The sequence below is a fragment of the Chlorocebus sabaeus genome, chromosome 2, assembly GCF_047675955.1.
Source record: "Chlorocebus sabaeus isolate Y175 chromosome 2, mChlSab1.0.hap1, whole genome shotgun sequence".
NCBI lineage: Eukaryota > Metazoa > Chordata > Mammalia > Primates > Cercopithecidae > Chlorocebus > Chlorocebus sabaeus.
The window spans coordinates 17827141-17846345 of record NC_132905.1 but is presented as its reverse complement, the minus strand read 5'-3'; the positions used below and the strand labels follow the sequence as shown (position 1 = coordinate 17846345).

At 45.9% G+C, this 19205-nt stretch overlaps 1 protein-coding gene across 2 annotated transcripts in view; it reads right to left on the bottom strand.

Annotated features, from left to right (window-relative positions):
• Positions 1-217: 217 nt before the first annotated feature.
• The window catches only part of ELMO2 (engulfment and cell motility 2), a 41206-nt gene continuing 22218 nt past the window's right edge, over positions 218-19205 (bottom strand). For both annotated transcript variants that reach the window (XM_008015310.3, XM_073006192.1), the window contains exons 9-21: positions 17681-17759; positions 14522-14572; positions 9956-10078; positions 9524-9658; positions 8823-8927; positions 8622-8730; positions 7683-7819; positions 6062-6225; positions 5835-5947; positions 5608-5715; positions 4711-4793; positions 2927-3004; positions 218-1730 (exon numbers count right to left, since the gene is read on the bottom strand). In XM_008015310.3, the coding sequence (XP_008013501.1) occupies positions 1530-1730; positions 2927-3004; positions 4711-4793; positions 5608-5715; positions 5835-5947; positions 6062-6225; positions 7683-7819; positions 8622-8730; positions 8823-8927; positions 9524-9658; positions 9956-10078; positions 14522-14572; positions 17681-17759 (1486 nt within the window). In that variant the 3' untranslated portion in view covers positions 218-1529. The remainder of the gene's footprint in view (positions 1731-2926; positions 3005-4710; positions 4794-5607; positions 5716-5834; positions 5948-6061; positions 6226-7682; positions 7820-8621; positions 8731-8822; positions 8928-9523; positions 9659-9955; positions 10079-14521; positions 14573-17680; positions 17760-19205) is intronic.

Sequence of the window (19205 nt, the reverse complement as noted above, 5' to 3'; positions counted from 1 at the left end):
TGTAAACACTGTTAACCAGCAAGTGTGTGTGTGTGTGTGTGTGTGTGTGGGAGGAGCGAATGATAAGAAGGAAGGGACTCTTGGAAGGTGACTAAGGGCTCCAGCTGGAGCTCTCCAGAGTCTCCCAGACACACTGAGATCAAGTCTTGTCAAGGTGAAATCTTCACCATTGGGCAGGGGGCAAGTACAGACAAACAGCTGTTAACAGGAACCACAGTTTGTACATGAAAGAGTATTTATTGAAAACATGGTTACTGACAGGAAGCTCCTGGCTGCTCTCTGGTTACAATCTTGGCTCACAACTGGAAGCGTTACATACTTTTTACTTCCCCTCAATTTTATTTTTCCCCAAGGTTCCATCCTAAGATAGGCAGATCTTATATAAATATATATACATGTCTGTATAAGTATGGCCTACAGTAATGAAAATATATAGTACACTCTTCATTGGGTAGTACCTACCATGCCAGGCCACCAATACTGAATGCCAATGTGCTAACATATGTCCAGGGAGAGAGGCTGTGTGTGTGGTTTACAAGTGCTTCAGCACCAGGGAAGCCCCATTGGCACAGGTGTGGCCTCAGCTGGCCTCAGCCAGCTCCCTGAAATCATGGCCAATGGCAGAAACCATAGCGCTAAGAAGGAAAGGCAAACTTCCTGGGGTCTGGAAGGCCAAAGGAAAGCAAACTGGAGGGGGCTACAATTCAGGTTAGGTGGGAGATTTCTCTCTGAGGAAGGAAAAGGTATTAATGTGGGGGGAGAGGGGTAGAATCCAGTGACCTAACCACAGTCTAGGCCCAGGCCTCAGCTGGGTTTTCCCTGCAGTGTTCCTGGAGACTTAAGAGGGCAGGACTTGGCCTGGAGGTCTTTGACTTGCCAGGATGAGACTAAGCGCTTGTAGGGAGAAATTTCCGTCTGCTCTGATATCTGTATGGGCCAGAGAGATCTGGTGACTCTAAAGACCAGAGATGTTAGAGCCAACCTCAGAAGCAGCAACATCTTGGCACCATATGAAGCTGGAGTGAGCCCTCATCAAAAAAGACAAAAGCAAAGGCCCCAGGCCTGTACTCAGATCTGAGATACAGGCAGTCACTCCAAGGCTCTCAACACGCCCAGCATACCTGTCCTCTGCAGGCAGCCTTTCTTGGGCCAGCTCTTGCTTACGTGGGGATCCAGCTGATCAGAGAGCAGGTTCAGGAGGAAAAGGTGAGTGGCTGTTGTTAAATCCATTTCAAGAAGCAATTTCTTGGACTGGAAGGCAAGGGCATCTGCTGTTTGTTCCTCGTGGCCCAATCCCAGGCTTCATGGTGATGGAGTGGGCAGAGCACCCTGCCTTGATGACTCTTAGTAGACAGGGACCAAGAGGAAACTCTGGGTGGTCCGAGGTGGGTTTGAGAAATGGCTGGCATTTACTGGCCACCAAAATCACTACAGATTCTGTACAAGCAAAAGACAAGGCACCAGACTTTAAGCGTTTCTCCTGGGCCCAAAATCCCTTCTCCTGGGTACCGTCGTTTCTGGCTCCAGGTTCAGCCATAGTGATAAACAAAGTCATAGCTGCTGGGCTCCTTGGGGATGGGGGGTGGGGCTTCAGGAATCTGGATGTTCTCCAGGTCCAGGAGCCGCAGCTTCATCTCCATACTCAGCAGGGTGTCCAGGTCACTCTTGGTCAGCTCGCTGGACATGTCCTTCCCCAGAAGGGCACTGAGGCCATCAATCCAGATGCAGTACTGTGGGGAGCAAGTTGCAAAATGTCACGTCGTGACCCCCGGTCAGCAGGAGATCCTGCCAAGGTCTCTATTCTGATGGGGCTCACAACAGTTCCTTTTGGAACTAATCAGTATAGGCAAAACTGATTTGGAATGATAGCAAAGATAAATTGGGAGGTGATCCTTCACTTTCTCAAGATATCTGGTTTTTATAAGGGGTTTTATATTACAACTCCTTACAATAATATGAAATAGAACCTAAAAATGCAATGAATGAATATAGCAAAATGAGATCTGAGTACTGGGGCATCATCTACCTGAAGTTACCCCAAAATCAGAAGCGAGAGAAGAGAAATATGTATTAGGTGAAAAGAAGCAAGACACAAACAGGAGTCATTGCAGGATCTCAATTTTGTTTCCCCTGCCACCAAAAAAAAAGTAAATTAAAATCAATCAAATCAATACATATTAAAGAGTAAATACTAAAGAAATGGAACTGGTGGGTCTCATGCTAAGAGCGGGTAACCAGGAAGCCTTCTGATGCCACTGCTCCCTAACTCTTTCTGCTTCCTCTGCTGCCATTTTCCTTTTTCCACACCGTTGCTTGCCTGGTTCCCCACTTGCTTGTTCTTCATTTCCTCCCAATAAAATTCCACTAGCAGCAGCTCAGGCCCTGCCCAAGTGTCTCCTCTTTCAGAAGCCCTACTTCTAGTTCCCAGTGATGGCTCTCAGAGCTCACCAGGCACTAGGGTCTCAAATGCAATCACTCATTTAATATCTAGTATCTTCCAGTGCTGCAGATGGAACTACAGGGCCCTTGTCAGAAGGACCAGTTCCATCTGGCTTCAAAGTCCACACTGGATCCACTACAACATGTGACCAGGAGCCCCTAGGAGGAAAGATCTGTCAAGTTCTCTTGGGTAGTTGACCACAGAGAAACTGAAAAGGGGAGAATTTTCCTAGTCCCAAGTAAATGAGTCATTCCTAGTTGACCTTGTCTGTGTAATGACAACCTACGACTGCTGCTGAAGAGTAATGTGGAGAGTCCAGCTCACGGATAAACAATCCAGAGTGTGACAGATCCTTGGCATTCTACAGCCTTCATGATACACTGCAGCCACCCACCGCAGGGGACGTTCCTGATCTGTTCATTCCTGGCACCAACAAAAGAGTTACAGAAATGGCTCTGTTGTCCAAGGCAGCACCACACTGCTCACCTCATATTTATTAGGTGCAATGAAGTTTAAGGTCTCATCAGGGTCATACAGGATGGAGAAGGCCAATTCCAACACCTCCTGAAGGAGAAACGGTTTAAATTAGAGCAATGGAACAGCCTGGGGTCTGCACATCAAAATCTTGGCCAAAGTCCTAGTGACTCGGCATCATCACCAAACATGCTGATTCAAATGAATGTCATCAATGCTCCTAGGCAGCCACAAGTGTGGCTGGAGATTAGGCCCAGCATAAATCAACCTTAACTTACCCACTCCCTGCCCAAGTCACATCAAAGATGTTGTGATATTTTTATGATTGGAAAAAAGTCATTTTTAACACTCAGAACCCTGGAAAGTCACAATCCATGACTGTAAGTTATCCTAAAAGTTTTTAATTACCAAGATGACTAACAACTTCTATCATGATGTATTTGGCATAGGAATATCTTAACAATTAAAAAACAAAACAATCCCAGCACTTTGGGAGGCTGAGACGGGCGGATCACGAGGTCAGGAGATCGAGACCATCCTGGCTAACACAGTGAAACCCTGTCTCTACTAAAAAATACAAAAAACTAGCCGGGTGAGGTGGCAGGCGCCTGTAGTCCCAGCTACTCGGGAGGCTGGGCAGGAGAATGGCGTAAACCCGGGAGGCGGAGCTTGCAGTGAGCTGAGATCCGGCCACTGCACTGCAGCCTGGGCAAGAGAGCCAGACTCTGCCTCAAAAAACCGAAACAAAACAAAACAAAACATACACACACAAAATTGGTCACTGTTGCATGATACCAGGGAACTAACTCATTATTTTGAAAGTAAGTACATAAAAGAAGAATCAGCATTTATTCTCGTTTCCTATATAAACTGTACCACTGGGAAACCAATAGTAGATAAGGGCAAGTTTTGTGGTTCAGCTCATAAATGAAAAGCAATGACTGCATCAAAATATCATGAGTTTGCAAACCTTAGGTGACTAATGGAATGAGGCACTGAGCTTCAACAGTCTGCTAATATCACAAAAGGAGAGACCACCAGACATTATGTGCCTCTTGATAGAACATAATACCACTGATGACATTGGCCAGAAAAAAAGTTAAACCTAAACTGGATCAAACCTCTAGATCCCTCTGCCGATTTACAGATCTGGGACAGAGGAACAAGTTAAACTGTACCATGGGGAAACAATCAGCAAAATTCAGATGCTAGGAAACTACCAAACAAGCAATCTGGTTCTTCAACTAATAAACTGCAAAGGAAAAGATGGTCGGGGGCGGGGGGAACTTAGGAATTAAGAAACTTAAAAGACCAGTCTTAGATTCTGGTTTAAACAAGATGGGGGTGTGTGTGTGTGTGTATGCATATAAACATTTATATATCTGTAGAGAAATTACGACATTTATAAGACAATTGGTAGAAAGTCAACATCAGTGGAATATTTGATCTGAAATAACTACTTTCATTTCCTGTTATGTGTGCTATGGACTGGTGGTAATGTTATATACTATATGATGTACACTAAATATTTACAGATGAAACAGTGTGATACTTGGGACTGTCTTCAAAGTGATAAAGGAGAGAAGCAAGTGGATGGGCAGAATTGGCCATGGTTGCTGAGTCTGGGTGATGCATATACAGAGGTTCCATCTATTTTTGTGTATGTTCAAAATTCTTAATAAAACATTCAGGAATAGAGAGGGGAAGACGGTAAGAATGCACCTGGAAAAAAACACCACCAATGGCACTCTCCAAGTATCAATGGGCTAGCTACTCAAACTGGCCTCTCCACTCACCTTGTTCTGTTTCAGAGCACTTTTCTCTTTCATGTGGGGACAATCTTTCCCAGTGACAATGGCCTTAATGTCTGCAACAGGAACTGATAAATGATGGGAATTAGTCTCTGGAAGTTCATGCTGCAAGCTGGTCAGTGCCTGCATCAGTGCTGGAACGGAGGTACTGGGGCAGATGCACAGGAAGCCTCAGCCCCAAACTCCAAGGGCTGCTGTATGAGCTCAGTGAGGGTGGTGGGGAGGGTGGCCTTGTACCGTTCCCTCCTTCTTGTAGACCATGGCCTGGTGAGGCTGTGTCAAAGCTAACTGAGGTTCACTTCAGGGCTCTTAGATTTATATCCCCAAGGAATGGGACCTTGGTGACTCCCCTCTCCTCCCCTTCACAATAATGGCAGTGATGATGCTATCATCGCCAACAGCAGTGGCAGCTGCTAACAGTTATGCTGACTACCGGCCAACCACTCTTCTAAGTGCTTTGCATACATTACTCATGCAGTCTTCTTAGGAGGAAAGTGTGGCTATTATTCCCACTTTACAGGAGAAGAAACCAAGGCACAGGGGAGAACTAACTTGCAATTAATTATGATTCAAGTTAATTAGGAGCAAAGCCAGGATTTGAATGTGGGCAGTCTGGCTTCACAGCTTCTCCTCTTAACTGCTGCCTTTCTACTTAGTCATGTACCACCCTTTACACAACACATTCACACCTGTGAACTCATTATTTCTCCAAACCACCCCACTGAGTAGGCCAGGTAGAGGCGATCACTGACAGATAAGGAAACAGGTCCAGAAAGGTGACAGGTACAAGCCCAGATGATCAGCTAGAAACAGCCCGGACTAGAACTCCTGTCTCCTGACAAGTCCAGTGACCATGACACATCAACAGAGAAGTGAACCTACTTTTCTCTTGCAGGGATTCGAATGTCACCTCCCCTTGTGGGTTGTCATCCAAGTCACCATAGTGAAGGACCTTGTGGTTCAGTGCCAACCGGCAGTACCAGAACCGTTCTGGAACACAAGGGAAACCAAACAGGTGAGCAACAACAGTACTGGGAAAGGCCTGGGCACAAAAGGGGCCATCCAGGCAGGCTCTTTCTGGCAGCAAGGATTGCCCCGTCTCCTCTCACCTTGCCTTCGGCGGTTCCCAATCTTTCGGAAGCTGCTGCCCTCACAGAGCCGGTTCAGGCGCTGTTGCTTGATCAGCTCAAGGATCTCGGGCTGGATCTTCTCTCTCAGCTCCCTGGGGCAGACACACACTGGAGTGAGCGGAAGGTCATGGGGACAGTGGAGCTCTGGAAGGAAAGCAGAGCTGGCAGCCACCTCCCCCGCCAGCCTCCCCTGAGATGGAGCTTACACAATTGGTGGGGACTGGAAGTCATCCTGACTCATCCTCTCAGACTGGCGCAGTCGTAGAATCTCAGAGTAACTCAGACTACGCAGTTTGCTCTTGAACTGATCCAAAGAGTTGGGTTTGGAGGGCAAAGCTCGAGTGATTTGCTCTCGGACGACTTGCATAACCTAAGAGGAGAAGAACCCAGCCAACTTACACCATTATTCTTGAGAAATGGACAGGCCTATTATGGAGCACCAAGGCTCTTTCCTACCCCAGGGTCTTGAGCAGGGCAGGCACTACAGACATCTGCTGGGTGAAATAGGTATACCTTCATCTAAGAATGAATAACCATCTAAGGTTATTCAGGTCACATGACTGACACCAATAGATACTTTATTTCCCATATATTTCAATTGGTCAATGGTGTGGGGAAATGAGCATGGATTTTTGTAGTCAGAAAGAAATTGGTTCGCATCTTGACTGTCCCTTCAGCAAGTTACTTAACATCCATAGGTGTGATCTACTCATCTCTAAACCAAGAGAAAGGAAGACACATCTCCTGATAGGTGTTGTCATAAAGAATATGAGATACCAGCTGGTTGCAGTAGCTCATGCCTGTAGTCCCAGCACTTTGGGAGGCAGAGGCAGGCAGATCACCTGAGGTCAGGAGTTTGAGACCAGCCTGGCCAACACGTTGAAACCCTGTCTCTACTAAAAATACAAAAATTAGCCAAGTGTGGTGGCTCATGCCTGTAGTCCCAGCTACTCAGGAGGCTGAGGTAGGAGGATCACTTGAACCTTGGAGGTGGAGATTGCAGTGAGCCGAGATAGTGCCACTGCACTCCAGCCTGGGTGACAAGAGTGAAACTAGGTCTTGGGAAAAAAAAAAAAAAGAATATGAAACACCACATGAAAGGCAGACACAGTGCCTGGCACGCTGTGGTGATTTTAAAAAATGCACTGGTCCCCTCAAAACAACTGTTAAAGAAAACAACAGGATACCACACTGCATGTGCCGTATGATCTCGGTAATGAAGGAAAAACCTGTAGGCAAAAAAAAGACTAGAGGAAAACAAAAATGTTTGTCACTGGATGGTGTAAATACAGGTAATTTTTTATTCTTTATACTTTCCACATTTTTTATAATGAGATGATCAACTTCAAAACACTCAACCCCTAAATGATCAGCTTTTGAGGGCCTGGCACAACAGTGCTCTGCATAGAGTGGGAACTGAAAGCACCGAGGGATAACAATTGATTAAGTACCCAGGGTGTCCACTCTTCTGTCTGCTAACATTCCCAGTTCACAAAACTACAGCAGTGCCTGCAGAGTAAGCACTCAATAAACCACAGTGAGTCTTCTGTGCTTATCCTCCTGACCTCTATGGAGGACCGGAGGGACAGGTGCTAACTTCAATGGACAAATGAGGGCCTAAGGCACCAAGTGGAAGACAAGCTCAAGATCACAGAGGGAGCAACAACCAGATGGGGCTGAGCTCTCCAATGCCTCAGTCTTGTGACTCAGCTCTGCAGACCAAGCTGCTTTTCCAGCTCAGGGATTCTCCAGGTGCCAGCCAGCTGTCAGAGGCTGTCGTGTGATGGTCTCCTCCCGTGGGCCTCAGAGCAGCCTGGAGACACTGACCTTGTTGAAGTCCTCTGCTGTTGCCCTCATCTCCTTCCAGGTCTTGTTCAACAGCTGGATGCAGATTCCAAAGAGCTCTTCAAAGGCTCGGTCATGGGTAAAGAACATCGGGTGGTAGTCGTTGCGTCCTTCATTTGCTGTGAAAGTGAAAAAACAGGGAGAAGATGAAGCCTCTGTCCACAAGGGCCTGGGAGCTCATGTCCGGACACTTTGCAGCAAAGTCCCGAGGAACAACAGCAGACCAAGGAGCGCAGCTAATGGGGAGTGTGGGATGGGCGTTTCTCACTTCCTTAGCTTTCTTCTCCAGGGTGCATTTTCTTGCCCTCCCTCTACCCTGTTACAGACTCAGCCAGCCCTTACCTACAGGCTTGGGGTAGCTTTGGAATATGATTCAAATTGCCAGCTCAAACAGAGCAACAACCATGATTCCCATAAACAAGGATAAGATGGAATTATCAGCTGATGCAGTGATTTAAAACAAAAAAAAACAAAATTAAAAACCCACCTAAGGTTGTCTAGTCCCACTGACAATTTTTTTTTTTTTTTTTTTTTTTTTTAGATAGAGTCTCACTCTGTCACCCAGGCTGGAATGCAGTAGCACGACTATGCTCACTATAGCCTTGACCTCCTGACACAAGCGATCCTCCTGCCTCAGTTTCCCGAGTAGTTGGGACTAGAGGCATGCACTACCAGCTGGCTAATTTTTTGATTTTTTGATTTTTTTTTTTAGAGACAGGGGTCTCACTATGTTGCCCAGGCTGGTTTTGGACTCCTGGGCTCAAGTGATCCTCCTGCCTCAGCCTCCCAGAGTGCTGAGATTATAGGTGTGAACCACCACGCCCAGCCCTACTGACATTTAACTGTTTATAATAATTTCCAGTCTCACTGAGCTCTTGATGACAAGGAATGGCTGAAGAAGAGGAAGCTGCAGAGACTTACGTAGTTCCCCAACCTGTAGGATTTCACAGAGCATTTTGGTGAGCTCAATGGCACTGCGGCCAAAGGGGCATTCATGTTTGTCTTCCCGGCTGCTGTTCTCCAAGACAATCTGTCAGGAGAAGAGAAAGGGAGGATTAGGGAGATGAGGGAGGAAGGCAGGAGATGTGGCACCAGGACTGAGGCCAGCTCCCCTGCCTTTACCCGGATGTAGGTGTCCTGGTGGACTTTAGCCAAGTACAGCATGTTGTCCAAGGCCAGCATTCCAGGAGGAGTCTGGGTAAAGTCCATGGCTGGATTGATGTGGTTCTAGAGAAATAAAGACACACAATTTGAGATGTAGTAGTCTCCCTGTGTGCAGGGACCTGAGGGGATGCCCTCTTGCCTCTCCTCTTGATGCTGCTACCATTCAGCACCCACCTCTGTCCTAGCTCTTTTCACAGCCATCACCACCACTGAACTGTGAGCTCTTGAGTGCTGGATGGTAGCCGCCTCACCATGCATCCCAGAACCTACTTCGCATGATGCTGCACACCAAGTAGGTATGCAAGAAACACTTCTTCCAGTTAACTCTATTCTCAAGCCCTTACTCTATCACAAAATATTCACACTAGCTTTGCAAAGAACCTAGCAGTTTGGGTAGGAGGACAGGTCCCCTCTCTACCCACTCTAGCTGACCCCAACCTCCCTACAGATGGATTCATTTCACAGGGCCAAACTTTGCACATAAACTCACAGACTCACCATCAACAAAGCAAAGCAAACATTAAAGTCCCACCAGCTTCCTAACTGTCATCTATTCCAGGGTCACCATGGGGTTGCTTGTCAGGGCTCTGGCTGGGTGGCACCATTGACTTCCCATCAAGGGGGAGGGCCTACAACCGTCTATGCTCTGAGGTACTTACAGTAAATCCCAGCATTTTGTAGTCCTTGGTGTACATGGCTTTGCGTTTTTCCGTCCCACTCCCAGGGACATTGCTAGGATCAGACTCTGCGTCAAATGCAATCCTCCTCAGTTCAAATATGATGTCTCTTTGAGCCTGTGAGGTGAAACAGACAGTCAGCAGGTAAATCAGCTAACCAAGGGAGCAAGGAAAAGAAACAGTGGGTCAGGCTTTTCCAGGCCAAACTCTGGCCCCAATCAGTCCCTTAGGAGGCATCACCTCTACCACAGCAGGACAGAAATGGGCTTGGCTCATGGTACAGATCATGCTAGATTTTCTAGGGCAGATGCAAACTACTTCTGCAGACAAAGACCAAGCACAGTGCCTGGCACACAGACTAAGGCTGGACTGCACCACAGCCATGAGAAAACAGCTGCCCCACTTAGCACCTACCTGGTCATTGGGGTCCATCTTGGTCATCATCCTTTCTTCCAGAAGGTTAAAGGTTAGGACTTGAAGGACATACAGCTGATGGGCCATCTCAGTTTTGATGGGGCGGTTCCCTCGGATCACATGCTAGAAAAAGCACAGGCAGGGAGCAGGGGACTGAACCGATCTCTTAATGAAGGGTCACATCCATGCTAAGGAAAAGGAATGAATGCTGGGAAGGGAACAGAACTTTCCTCCGACACACGAGGACTTCATATTCTAGAAGGCGATGGGAGCATGAATGGGCTTGGTTCAGGCAGAGATGACTCACTGCAGGCCTGAAAGGCACCATCCCTTCCTCTGCATTCCCCTGGGCAGGGGAAGTAGAGTGAAGGCAGGGGCTATACCCAACCACACCAGAAATGGGGGAGGCTATGATACAGAACATTGGCGGCTGGACCTTCCTCCAATCAGGCACTTCACAGGCCTACTAAATGCAAAACAGTAGATGGTGTGCATGGAGGCAGAGTTGTTTTTCCCTTAGAAAAATAAAATGTTTTGGATGGCTTCACTAAGCAGAGAGGCTTTGGGAAAGGCCATTTTCTTTCAGTGATACTGAGATAGCTACACAAAGGAGGAACAGTTCATTCTCCCACCAGCTCCCTCCCACGGCCCTCTCTCCTTCCTTCCTTCCTTCCTTTTCCTTGTCCTCTCCGCTCTCCTATCACTCTGTCCCTGCTCCCTGTGCCGCCCACACCATGTCCCTCTCCCTCCTGACTCTCCCTCCCCACTATCTCTGTGCCCCCACGTTCCCCTAAGGGTCCATCACCTCCTCCTTTGTCCCTCTGATGCCCACCCCCAACTTTAGGTCCCCTGGTCCTATCTCATGTTCTGTCTCTGTCTTTCTTTCGCATGCTGTGTCTCCGTCTGTCCTAGCTGATCAACCCTTGATCATGTTCCTGTCTCTCACTATCCTGTTCTCACTCCCACAATATTGTGCTTCCCTTCTTGCTCCCTTGTATTTCTCACTTCCCTTGTCTCACCCACCATCATGAATCCTGTCCCTCTTGGTTCTTTCTTGCCCAAATGAGACTCTCCCCCATTTCCCACATGTACCACCACTATGTCCTTCAATTTCCCTACTCAGTAGCCCTGTCTTTAGGGCTGTGCTGTCCAGTATAGCAGCCACTAGCCATATGCGGCTATTTGCATTTAAATCAGTTAAAACAAATTTAAGTTGAAAATTTGGTTCCTTAGTTGCACCAGCCACATTTTAAGTGCTCAGTAGTCACCATGGCTGCGGCTACAGCGATGCAGATATGGAACACTTCCATTAACAGAGTTCTACTGAATAGCAATGCTCTGGAGCACTCTGACTTTAGGCAGGTATCTGACTCAGTATCTTTTTAAAGCTCCCTCTAACTTTGGATCAGCTCTCCCTAGAGTTTGCTCTGACTCTAGATCAATCTCTTTAGACCTGTGAGGTCCAGTTTGGTAGCCACCAGGCCCATGAAATGTGGTTAGGCCAAACTGAGAGGTGCTGTGAGTGTAAATGCATACCAGATCTTGAAGCCTTAGTAGGAAAAAAGAAAATGTAAAATGTCTTATTAGTAATATTTCACATTTATTACTTGTTGAAATGGTAACGTTTTGGATATCATGGGTTCAATAAAATATATTATTGAACTGAATTTCCCTATTCCTTTTTCATGCTGCTACTAAAACGTTTAAAATCATGTGAATGGTTTGGGTTCTGTGTCCACTGGATGGTCCTGCTCTAGACCTCTTCCCCTACTGTGACTCCAGTGGTCTCTCCTTTTTCTAGCTGTTTCTCTAGATCTACAGTTCCTAATACAGCAGCCATGAGCCACATATGGATATTTAAATTAAAATGAAATTAAAATTACAAATTAGGTCCTCAGTCACAACAGACTTATTTAAAGTACCACACATGACTAGTGGCCACCATTGTGGACAGCACTTCCATAGCATGTGCTAACATGCTGGAGTTAGGCCTCTGCCTCCCTCCCTCTGAATCGGTGACCATGTCCAGTCCTCTAGCTCCTGCCCTGTCACAGGCACGCCCTCTGTCTCTTAAGCGCGAGATCGCTCTTCTTAGCTAAGTCTCACTGTTTCTTTCATCTCCCCAGCCTTACTCTCTTGTTCTCTGCTCTGTGCCCCCTGCCCTGTAACTTCCCTTCCTTCCCACTCCCCCATTTCTCTTATGGCCAGGGGTTCTTCACTGCCATCGCCACTTCTTTTCCCCTCCATACCTCTTCCTTTGCCTCACTCTGAGGCTTTTCTTCTCTACTGTTCCCTCTATCTCCCTGTCTATCCTATTCCTCTCTCTTCACTTTTCTCCCTAATTTATAAAACAGCTTTGAATAGAGGTGGAAATCATTCTCTTTAATCCTCTTTCTCAAACTTAAGAAACATCAGGGCAGGAAGGTAATTAATTATCCTAGCATCAATGGCTTAAAGAAGTACAGCTCCAGTTTGATGAGTGACAGTTTGAAGTTTTACCTGAAGTCTCACTTGACTGTCAAGTATCTCAGTGTCTTAGTTCTCTGGCTTGACTCAGTGAAGTCTCTGGACTGCAGTGACCATGCATTAGACCATGCATTAGCCATTTCCTGCCAGGCCACTTAAGTCCTGAGTCCTGAAGCTGAACTGCCTTCTATAGTGAAATCTTTACTTGTTCACAAGGTTTGTCCAGAAATGAGTTGAACTTCTAACACGATTACATTTTAAGTCTCAAATATAATTAAATTTCCCTCAGAAGGGCACTCTCATCCCCACACATGCAGAAGAGGGTGACCAGGACAGCTGCTGAGGAGTGTAGACAGGAATGTGTGGGAACCTGTGTACTCTTGTGGGCTTGGGGCCCCTCCTGCCAGGTTGGTAGCTGGGTGTGACCAGGGAAGCAGCCAGAAGGGAGAAGCTGGTTCTGCAAGGTGAAGTCTGGCAGACTCTGCCTGTTTAGAGCAGCTGACTGCTCAGCTTCACAAGTGCTCAGAGCTTACTTCTTCAATCCTGTCACCTCTGCATCCTGTTCTGCCAATATGAGCAGAGTGCTTACTGAGTGCCAGACACCCTGCTAGGCGTGGTATGTACATTACCTCACTTAGTCCTCATATCCAGATGAGCAAACTGAAGTCCAGAGAAGTTATGTGAAATGCTCAAGATCAAAGATTGAAAAATGGCAGACTCCAAAGTCCATGTTTAGCTTAAGTCTTACACTTGACTTCTAATTTTTCATTTTATTCCCTTCACTGTGGTCTCCCAGGTTTTCCTTGTTTCTGACAATTGATAAAGTTGCCTACTTGTTTTTTGAGACGGAGTTTCACTCTTGTTGCCCAGGCTAAAGTGTAACGGCCCCGTCTCGGCTCACTGCAACCTCCACCTCCCGGGTTCAAGCGATTCTCCTGCCTTAGCCTCCTGAGTAGCTGGGATTACAGGCACTTGCCACCACGCCCAGCTAATTTTTGTATTTTTAGTAGAGACAAGGTTTCACCATGTTGGTCATGCTGGTCTTGAACTCCTGACCTCAGGCAATCCACCCGCCTCGGCCTCCCAAAGTGCTGGGATTACAGGTGTGAACCACAGCACCTGACCAAAGTTGCCTCCTTTTAATTCAGATCCTTGGCTCTCCTCCTCCACTCCCACCGGCCTTAACTCCCAACATCCGCCCTACTCCACCCTACAGGTGGTAACAGGGATTTACACTTCTTTCCAGATCCCCCTGCCAACTCCTGCTCTGCTCTCCTCCCTCAGGCACCCCTTAGCAAATACATGTCTTTCATGTGCTCTTTCTAAAATGCAAATCTGGTCTGGTTATTTCACCAGCTTAATTAAATGCCCTCAGCTGTCCTTAGGAATGAGACTAACCTTTCCTGATCTGGTCCTCGCTACCTCTCTAGCCTCCTCACCCACTTGCTCCTTGCTCTGTGCCTAATCACACACTCCTTCTGGGTTCTGGCTACCCTCTGGCTGAAATTCCTGTTATTCTCGGTCTGCCTACTCATCCTCCAAGGCTCACCTGAAGACATTCCTCTAAAAGTTTCCGGAAACACTCTTCTTCAAGGCAGAACTCACTGCTCCTCCTTCATCCTTTCCTAGACCACAAACCGGGATCACACCGCACTATGATCACTAGTCTTTCCTACCGGGCCAGAAGGTCTTTGAGAGCAAATACACTTGCTTACTTAGTCCTGTCAGTGCCATACACAATTCAGGTTTTTAATCAGTGTCAGCTGGATGAGTTATTTTCCCTGTTTGTGCCTTTTTTAACATATTCCCTCTGGATAAAAATTCTGGAGTTGCAGGGCAACAAACAGTAGAGCTGGCCTTGGTCCCTCTCTGGAGTCACTGCAATTGCTGGTGAGATGGCCGCCTAGAGGCAACTCTGCTCACAGAGGATCACAGGAAAAAGCTCTTCGGTTCGAGAGGTATTTACTTATTGATAAGGTTCCTCTGTGTGTCCTCCTCACTCATTAATAATTTCAATAATAATATAATAACAATAACAGTAATAATTGCGATTAATAGTAACAAAATAGTAGCAAAATACACCGTGTTCCGGGAACTCACATTCAGGATTATAGACCGGAGATGCTTCTGTGCAAATGCATTGGCCATATCCTATGGAGGAAAATAAGCAAATATAAGGCAGGGTGGCAGGCACACACCTGTGACTACTTCGAGAGGAAGGTGATGTTGTAATTCTGAGCCTTTTTGGCTTTCTTAAATTTTTTTCCCCCCAAATGAAAAGTGGGTGAATGAACGACAATCCACTGACCATCAAATGTATTTCACACTCTGAAACATTCCCTATTTCTGTGAGTGCAAATTCATTCAAATAGGATTTCCCTTCCTAATGGCATAATCAACTGCACTGTCTTCAAAGAGAGATGTGGACTGCTTGAAGATGAGACACTTGTGTCACAAGGACATTGCACGTGGACACACAGCAGCGTGATGGCTTCCAAGCCACATGCATCGTGCCAGGCAGACTCCACCGCTAAGGCTAGAAGGAACTCTAGTGAAGCACTGGCTCCAAACTTTGGAAGAGCTTTGGTCCAGCAACCCCCTCCCACCCTACAGCAGACGGCTGGGGCCTGGACACTCTACAACAGTAAGTAGTCTAGGATTCAGTTCTAACTGGCTTAGAGAACAATAGGTCCAGTGTTTTAGGTAATTTTTTATAACAGGCTCACCTTTTTTATAATATTTGATCCAGATTTTGATAGTTATGCTTTATTTATTTATTTAGCAACCCCCCCGCCCCGGAAATCAAGTATCCCACATAAATGAATCTTCCAGGGAGCAAAGCTTTAAGGGTTCTCTCAGAACCATTATTTTAACCATTCTTATGCAAATCTTTTAAAGAGAGATATATATATATATATATCTTTACTTCTGAAGTGACTACAGTGATAATTTAATCACTGCTAAGGAGTCAGCTTCATCAAAAAGAACATCAGTGATTATTCTGTATTGTGTTTGTGACACTGTGATACCCTGAGGAGCTATTGAGATGTGAAGCTATTTTCCCATAAACAAAATGGTCCCAGATTACATGCCTTTAATTTTTCTGGCAGCTTTTCATAATTCTTGTCTCCTCCTTCCAGTGTCTACCATCACTTCTTACTAATGTTAATTACTATGACTTCATTTTCTAAACTGCTGCTTTCATTTAATTTTATAGAGAATCCTAAATCAGTGGGCCTGAGGGAGCTGTCACACCTCTCCTATGGAGTAGTATCTGTGAGCTCTGTGTCATTTTTCTCAGAGCTTAAAGGCCCCTCTCTCACACTTCTGGATTTCTAGCCATATTCCAAATGGCTGATGCTTCCAGGAACATTAAATTTTACCTTGCATTCACTGAATACATACTGGCTAGCAGAGGAGGTCAGTGGCCTAGAAACTTCTTTGGTAACTATAGGAAGTCGACTGAGATTAAATCTTGCTGTGGACAACTCACAAAGTGGGTAATTGACAGTGGTCTGCAGCTAGAATATAAAGGTCTTAGACCAAAAGCTTCTCTGTGGTGTCAGGGGGAGGCATTTATCCCCTTTCATCTCCTCGCAAAGCTGACCTCTCTAAAGCTCCCTATAACGAAGAAATGAGCATCCAAATTCCCTTTTGTCGATTGTCTAAACCTTTTCAGATTCCTACGGTCTAGTAAGAGTCCAAAAAGGGCATGGATATCTTTTCTCTTCCACTAAAGCAAGTAAGAAGGTGACGCATCCATGGTATTGTCTAGATCAAAGTCACAAGCTGTTTCTGAGTCTGGTCTTCCCTAGTTGAACCACAGACCCATGCAAAGGCAAGTTATAAAGGAAGGCTGGGGCCACACTCCCTGGGGCAGGTACCCCCTTAATACTTTCTGTGACTCTAATCTGCAGTACTTCCCTAAGTGTCCTGACAAAAGAGATTCATGGCACACAACCTTTCCCTGGGTCTTGGCATGCCCTGAACATCTAGATCAGACTATGAGCTTCTTGCCCAGCTTTGACTTCCCCACCTGGAAGAGCGGGGGCCCTTTCCACATGGCAGTGCTACTTACAGTGACAGGCAGGTCTAGAGGATTAAGGTGCTTGTCCTGCCGGCAGAAAGCAAAAGCACAGAGAGAAGCAGACAGAATGAGCTTTCAGCTTACATTCAAACAAGGACCGGGAAGGCAGATTAACAAAGCCAAGCCATCCAAGAAAGACAAGGACAGACAGAACCACAGATGCTTCTGGTCTTCCCTTTAGAATCTACCAAGAGCTGGGTACATACATGATCCCACTTGGATTTCATCTTACTGAGCCCATGAGATTGTCAGAAAACGAAAATGTCTTACTTTTAACACCACTTAGGCTTTTCTCAGCGAAATCTTTAATATTAGTGTTGGCAGGGCTGTCAGAGATCATTTAAACTGGCCCTTTCATTTTACGGAAAGAGAAACCAAGACCCAAAGAGGTTACAAACACTTGCCCAGCCAGCAGCAGGGAGAATACTTGGTCCCAGGCCCCTCGACTCTTAGGTCAGTGCTTGTTCCACCACCCAGCTGATTCTTAGTTTCCTCATTTGTGAAACAGGGATCTTGTTTTTCCTCAGACATCCTTGTGAGGTAAACAAGGCAGACGTTGTTGCTCCCATGTGACAGGTGAGGAAACTAAGGTTCACAGAGGCAGAGCTATCTACATAATGTCACAGTCAATGAACAGGGGAAGGAAGATGTTCAGAATCTGCATCCAGAGAACCTTTAAACATAAAACTTAGTGCAAAGTCCCATTCATATTGGACCCCTTTACCCACAGGGTCTCCTCTTCCTTATTCTTGATCCTGTAACCCAAGACTTGGCAAACTATGGCCATATTAGGCTTGTTGCCTGTTTTTGTAAATAAGATTTTATTGGAAGACAGCCATACCCATTCATTTACCTACTGACTGAGGCTGCTTTTGGCTACAATGGCAAGGTTGAGTATGGCCCATAAAGTCAAACATATTTATTCTCTGGCCCTTTAGAGGAAAAAGTTTGAAGGGCCCTGCTCTCATCTAAGACCCAGCTGGTTTCCCCTCATAGTTCTTCCCTGGGTCTTCCTTAGCAAAGCCACCCTGCTGGGCTCCAGACCAGATGGCTAGGAAGAAGGACTCTTGGGAAAATGGCTGGATTTGTGCTTTCTGCACAGCAAAGAGTACATGGGGTGAGAATTCTCTCAGAAAAGCCCAGATGAAAAATATGAAAAGGCAGCCACAGACCTGTCTCTTGTCCTCAGGAGCCTTCAGAAAGAGTGCATTAATCAGTGCAATGGCGTAGGTCTGAATCTCCTGGTTGGAGCTGTGTCAATGGAGAAAGAAGGCAGAGGGAGATTAGAAGACTGAACAGCAAGATGATGCTTAGAGATGGTTTAAAACAATCACTCACAGATTATAAGCAAAGTGATCATGCTCTTGACCCAGCAATTTCACTAATAGGAATTTATCCTAAGACAGTAATCAGAGAGCTGTGCAAGATTTACTGATAAGGCGTTTCATTAAAGTACTACTTAAAAAACAATGGGAAGTAATCCAAATGATCACATTAGCTAACTGTTTATACATATGAGAATCTTAAGTAGTTATTAAAAGTCATGTTTTAGGGTCAAGATTCTCAACCTGGGATTCAGGGATGGGCTTAGAGTGTTTGTGAACCCCCAGGAATGATACAGAAATTGTTCTATGTAGTTTGCTAACTAAGTGGTATTTTCTCCAAACTGGTGACAGTACATACTTGTTACCAGATTTTCAAAGGTGTCTAGGTTTCAAAAAAGACTTAGAACTACCCTTTTAGAAAAATCTTTGACATGGAGAAATGTTCAAGATATATTATTCAGCTAAAAAAAATCAAGGTCCACATAGTATATATAATGAGATCCCGATTTTGTTAAAAATATGCATAAAAATACTGAAGGGACATTCAATTTAATGTTTAACAGTGGGTATGTCTGGAGGTGAAATAATGGGCAAATAATTTACTTTTTGGGTTTTTCTGTATTTTTAAAGTCTTTGACTATAAACTTCTTTTATTATGAACAAACAAAATAACTACAATCATTCTCTGGAATCTTACAATCCTGGTACTTGACACCTCCACCTGCCATGTCTTGGGTGCATTCTGTGGCTGTCTTTCCAGAGGGTCTGACAGGCTTCCTGGTTAGTCACATGGTACCCAGGGAGTCTAACAGAGGGCACTACGTGTTCCTCAGCCCAAATATAAGTTCTGGTGACAGCTGTGGGCTGAAAGTATTCATGATTGGCCCCTATGAAACGCCATGTTCCCCTATCATCCCTCGGGAGGCAACTGGGGCCACTTGAATTCAGAGACAAAAAAAAACAGCGAGGTAGATGTGAGGTTACAGGAAGATCAGAATTCTCTATCTGGAGTTTATAATGTCCCTCTCACCTTAATCAACCTTGGTGGCTCACTGGGTATGAAAGCTGAGGCTAGACCAGGCATGGTGGCTCACACCTGTAGTCCCAGCTACTCAGGAGGCTGGGATGGGAGGACTGCTTGAGCCCAACAGTTTGAGACCAGTCTGGACAACATGGCAAGACCTTGTCTCTACAAAAATGAAAAAAAAAAACTAGCCAGGTGTGGTGGAGTGTGCCTGTGATTCCAGCTACTCGGGAGGCTGAGATGGGGAGGATCGCCTGAGCCTGCAGTGAGTTATGATCATGCCACTGTGCTCCAGCCTGGGCGACAGAGTGAGAGCCTGTCTCAAAAAAGAAAAGCAAAGAAAGCTGA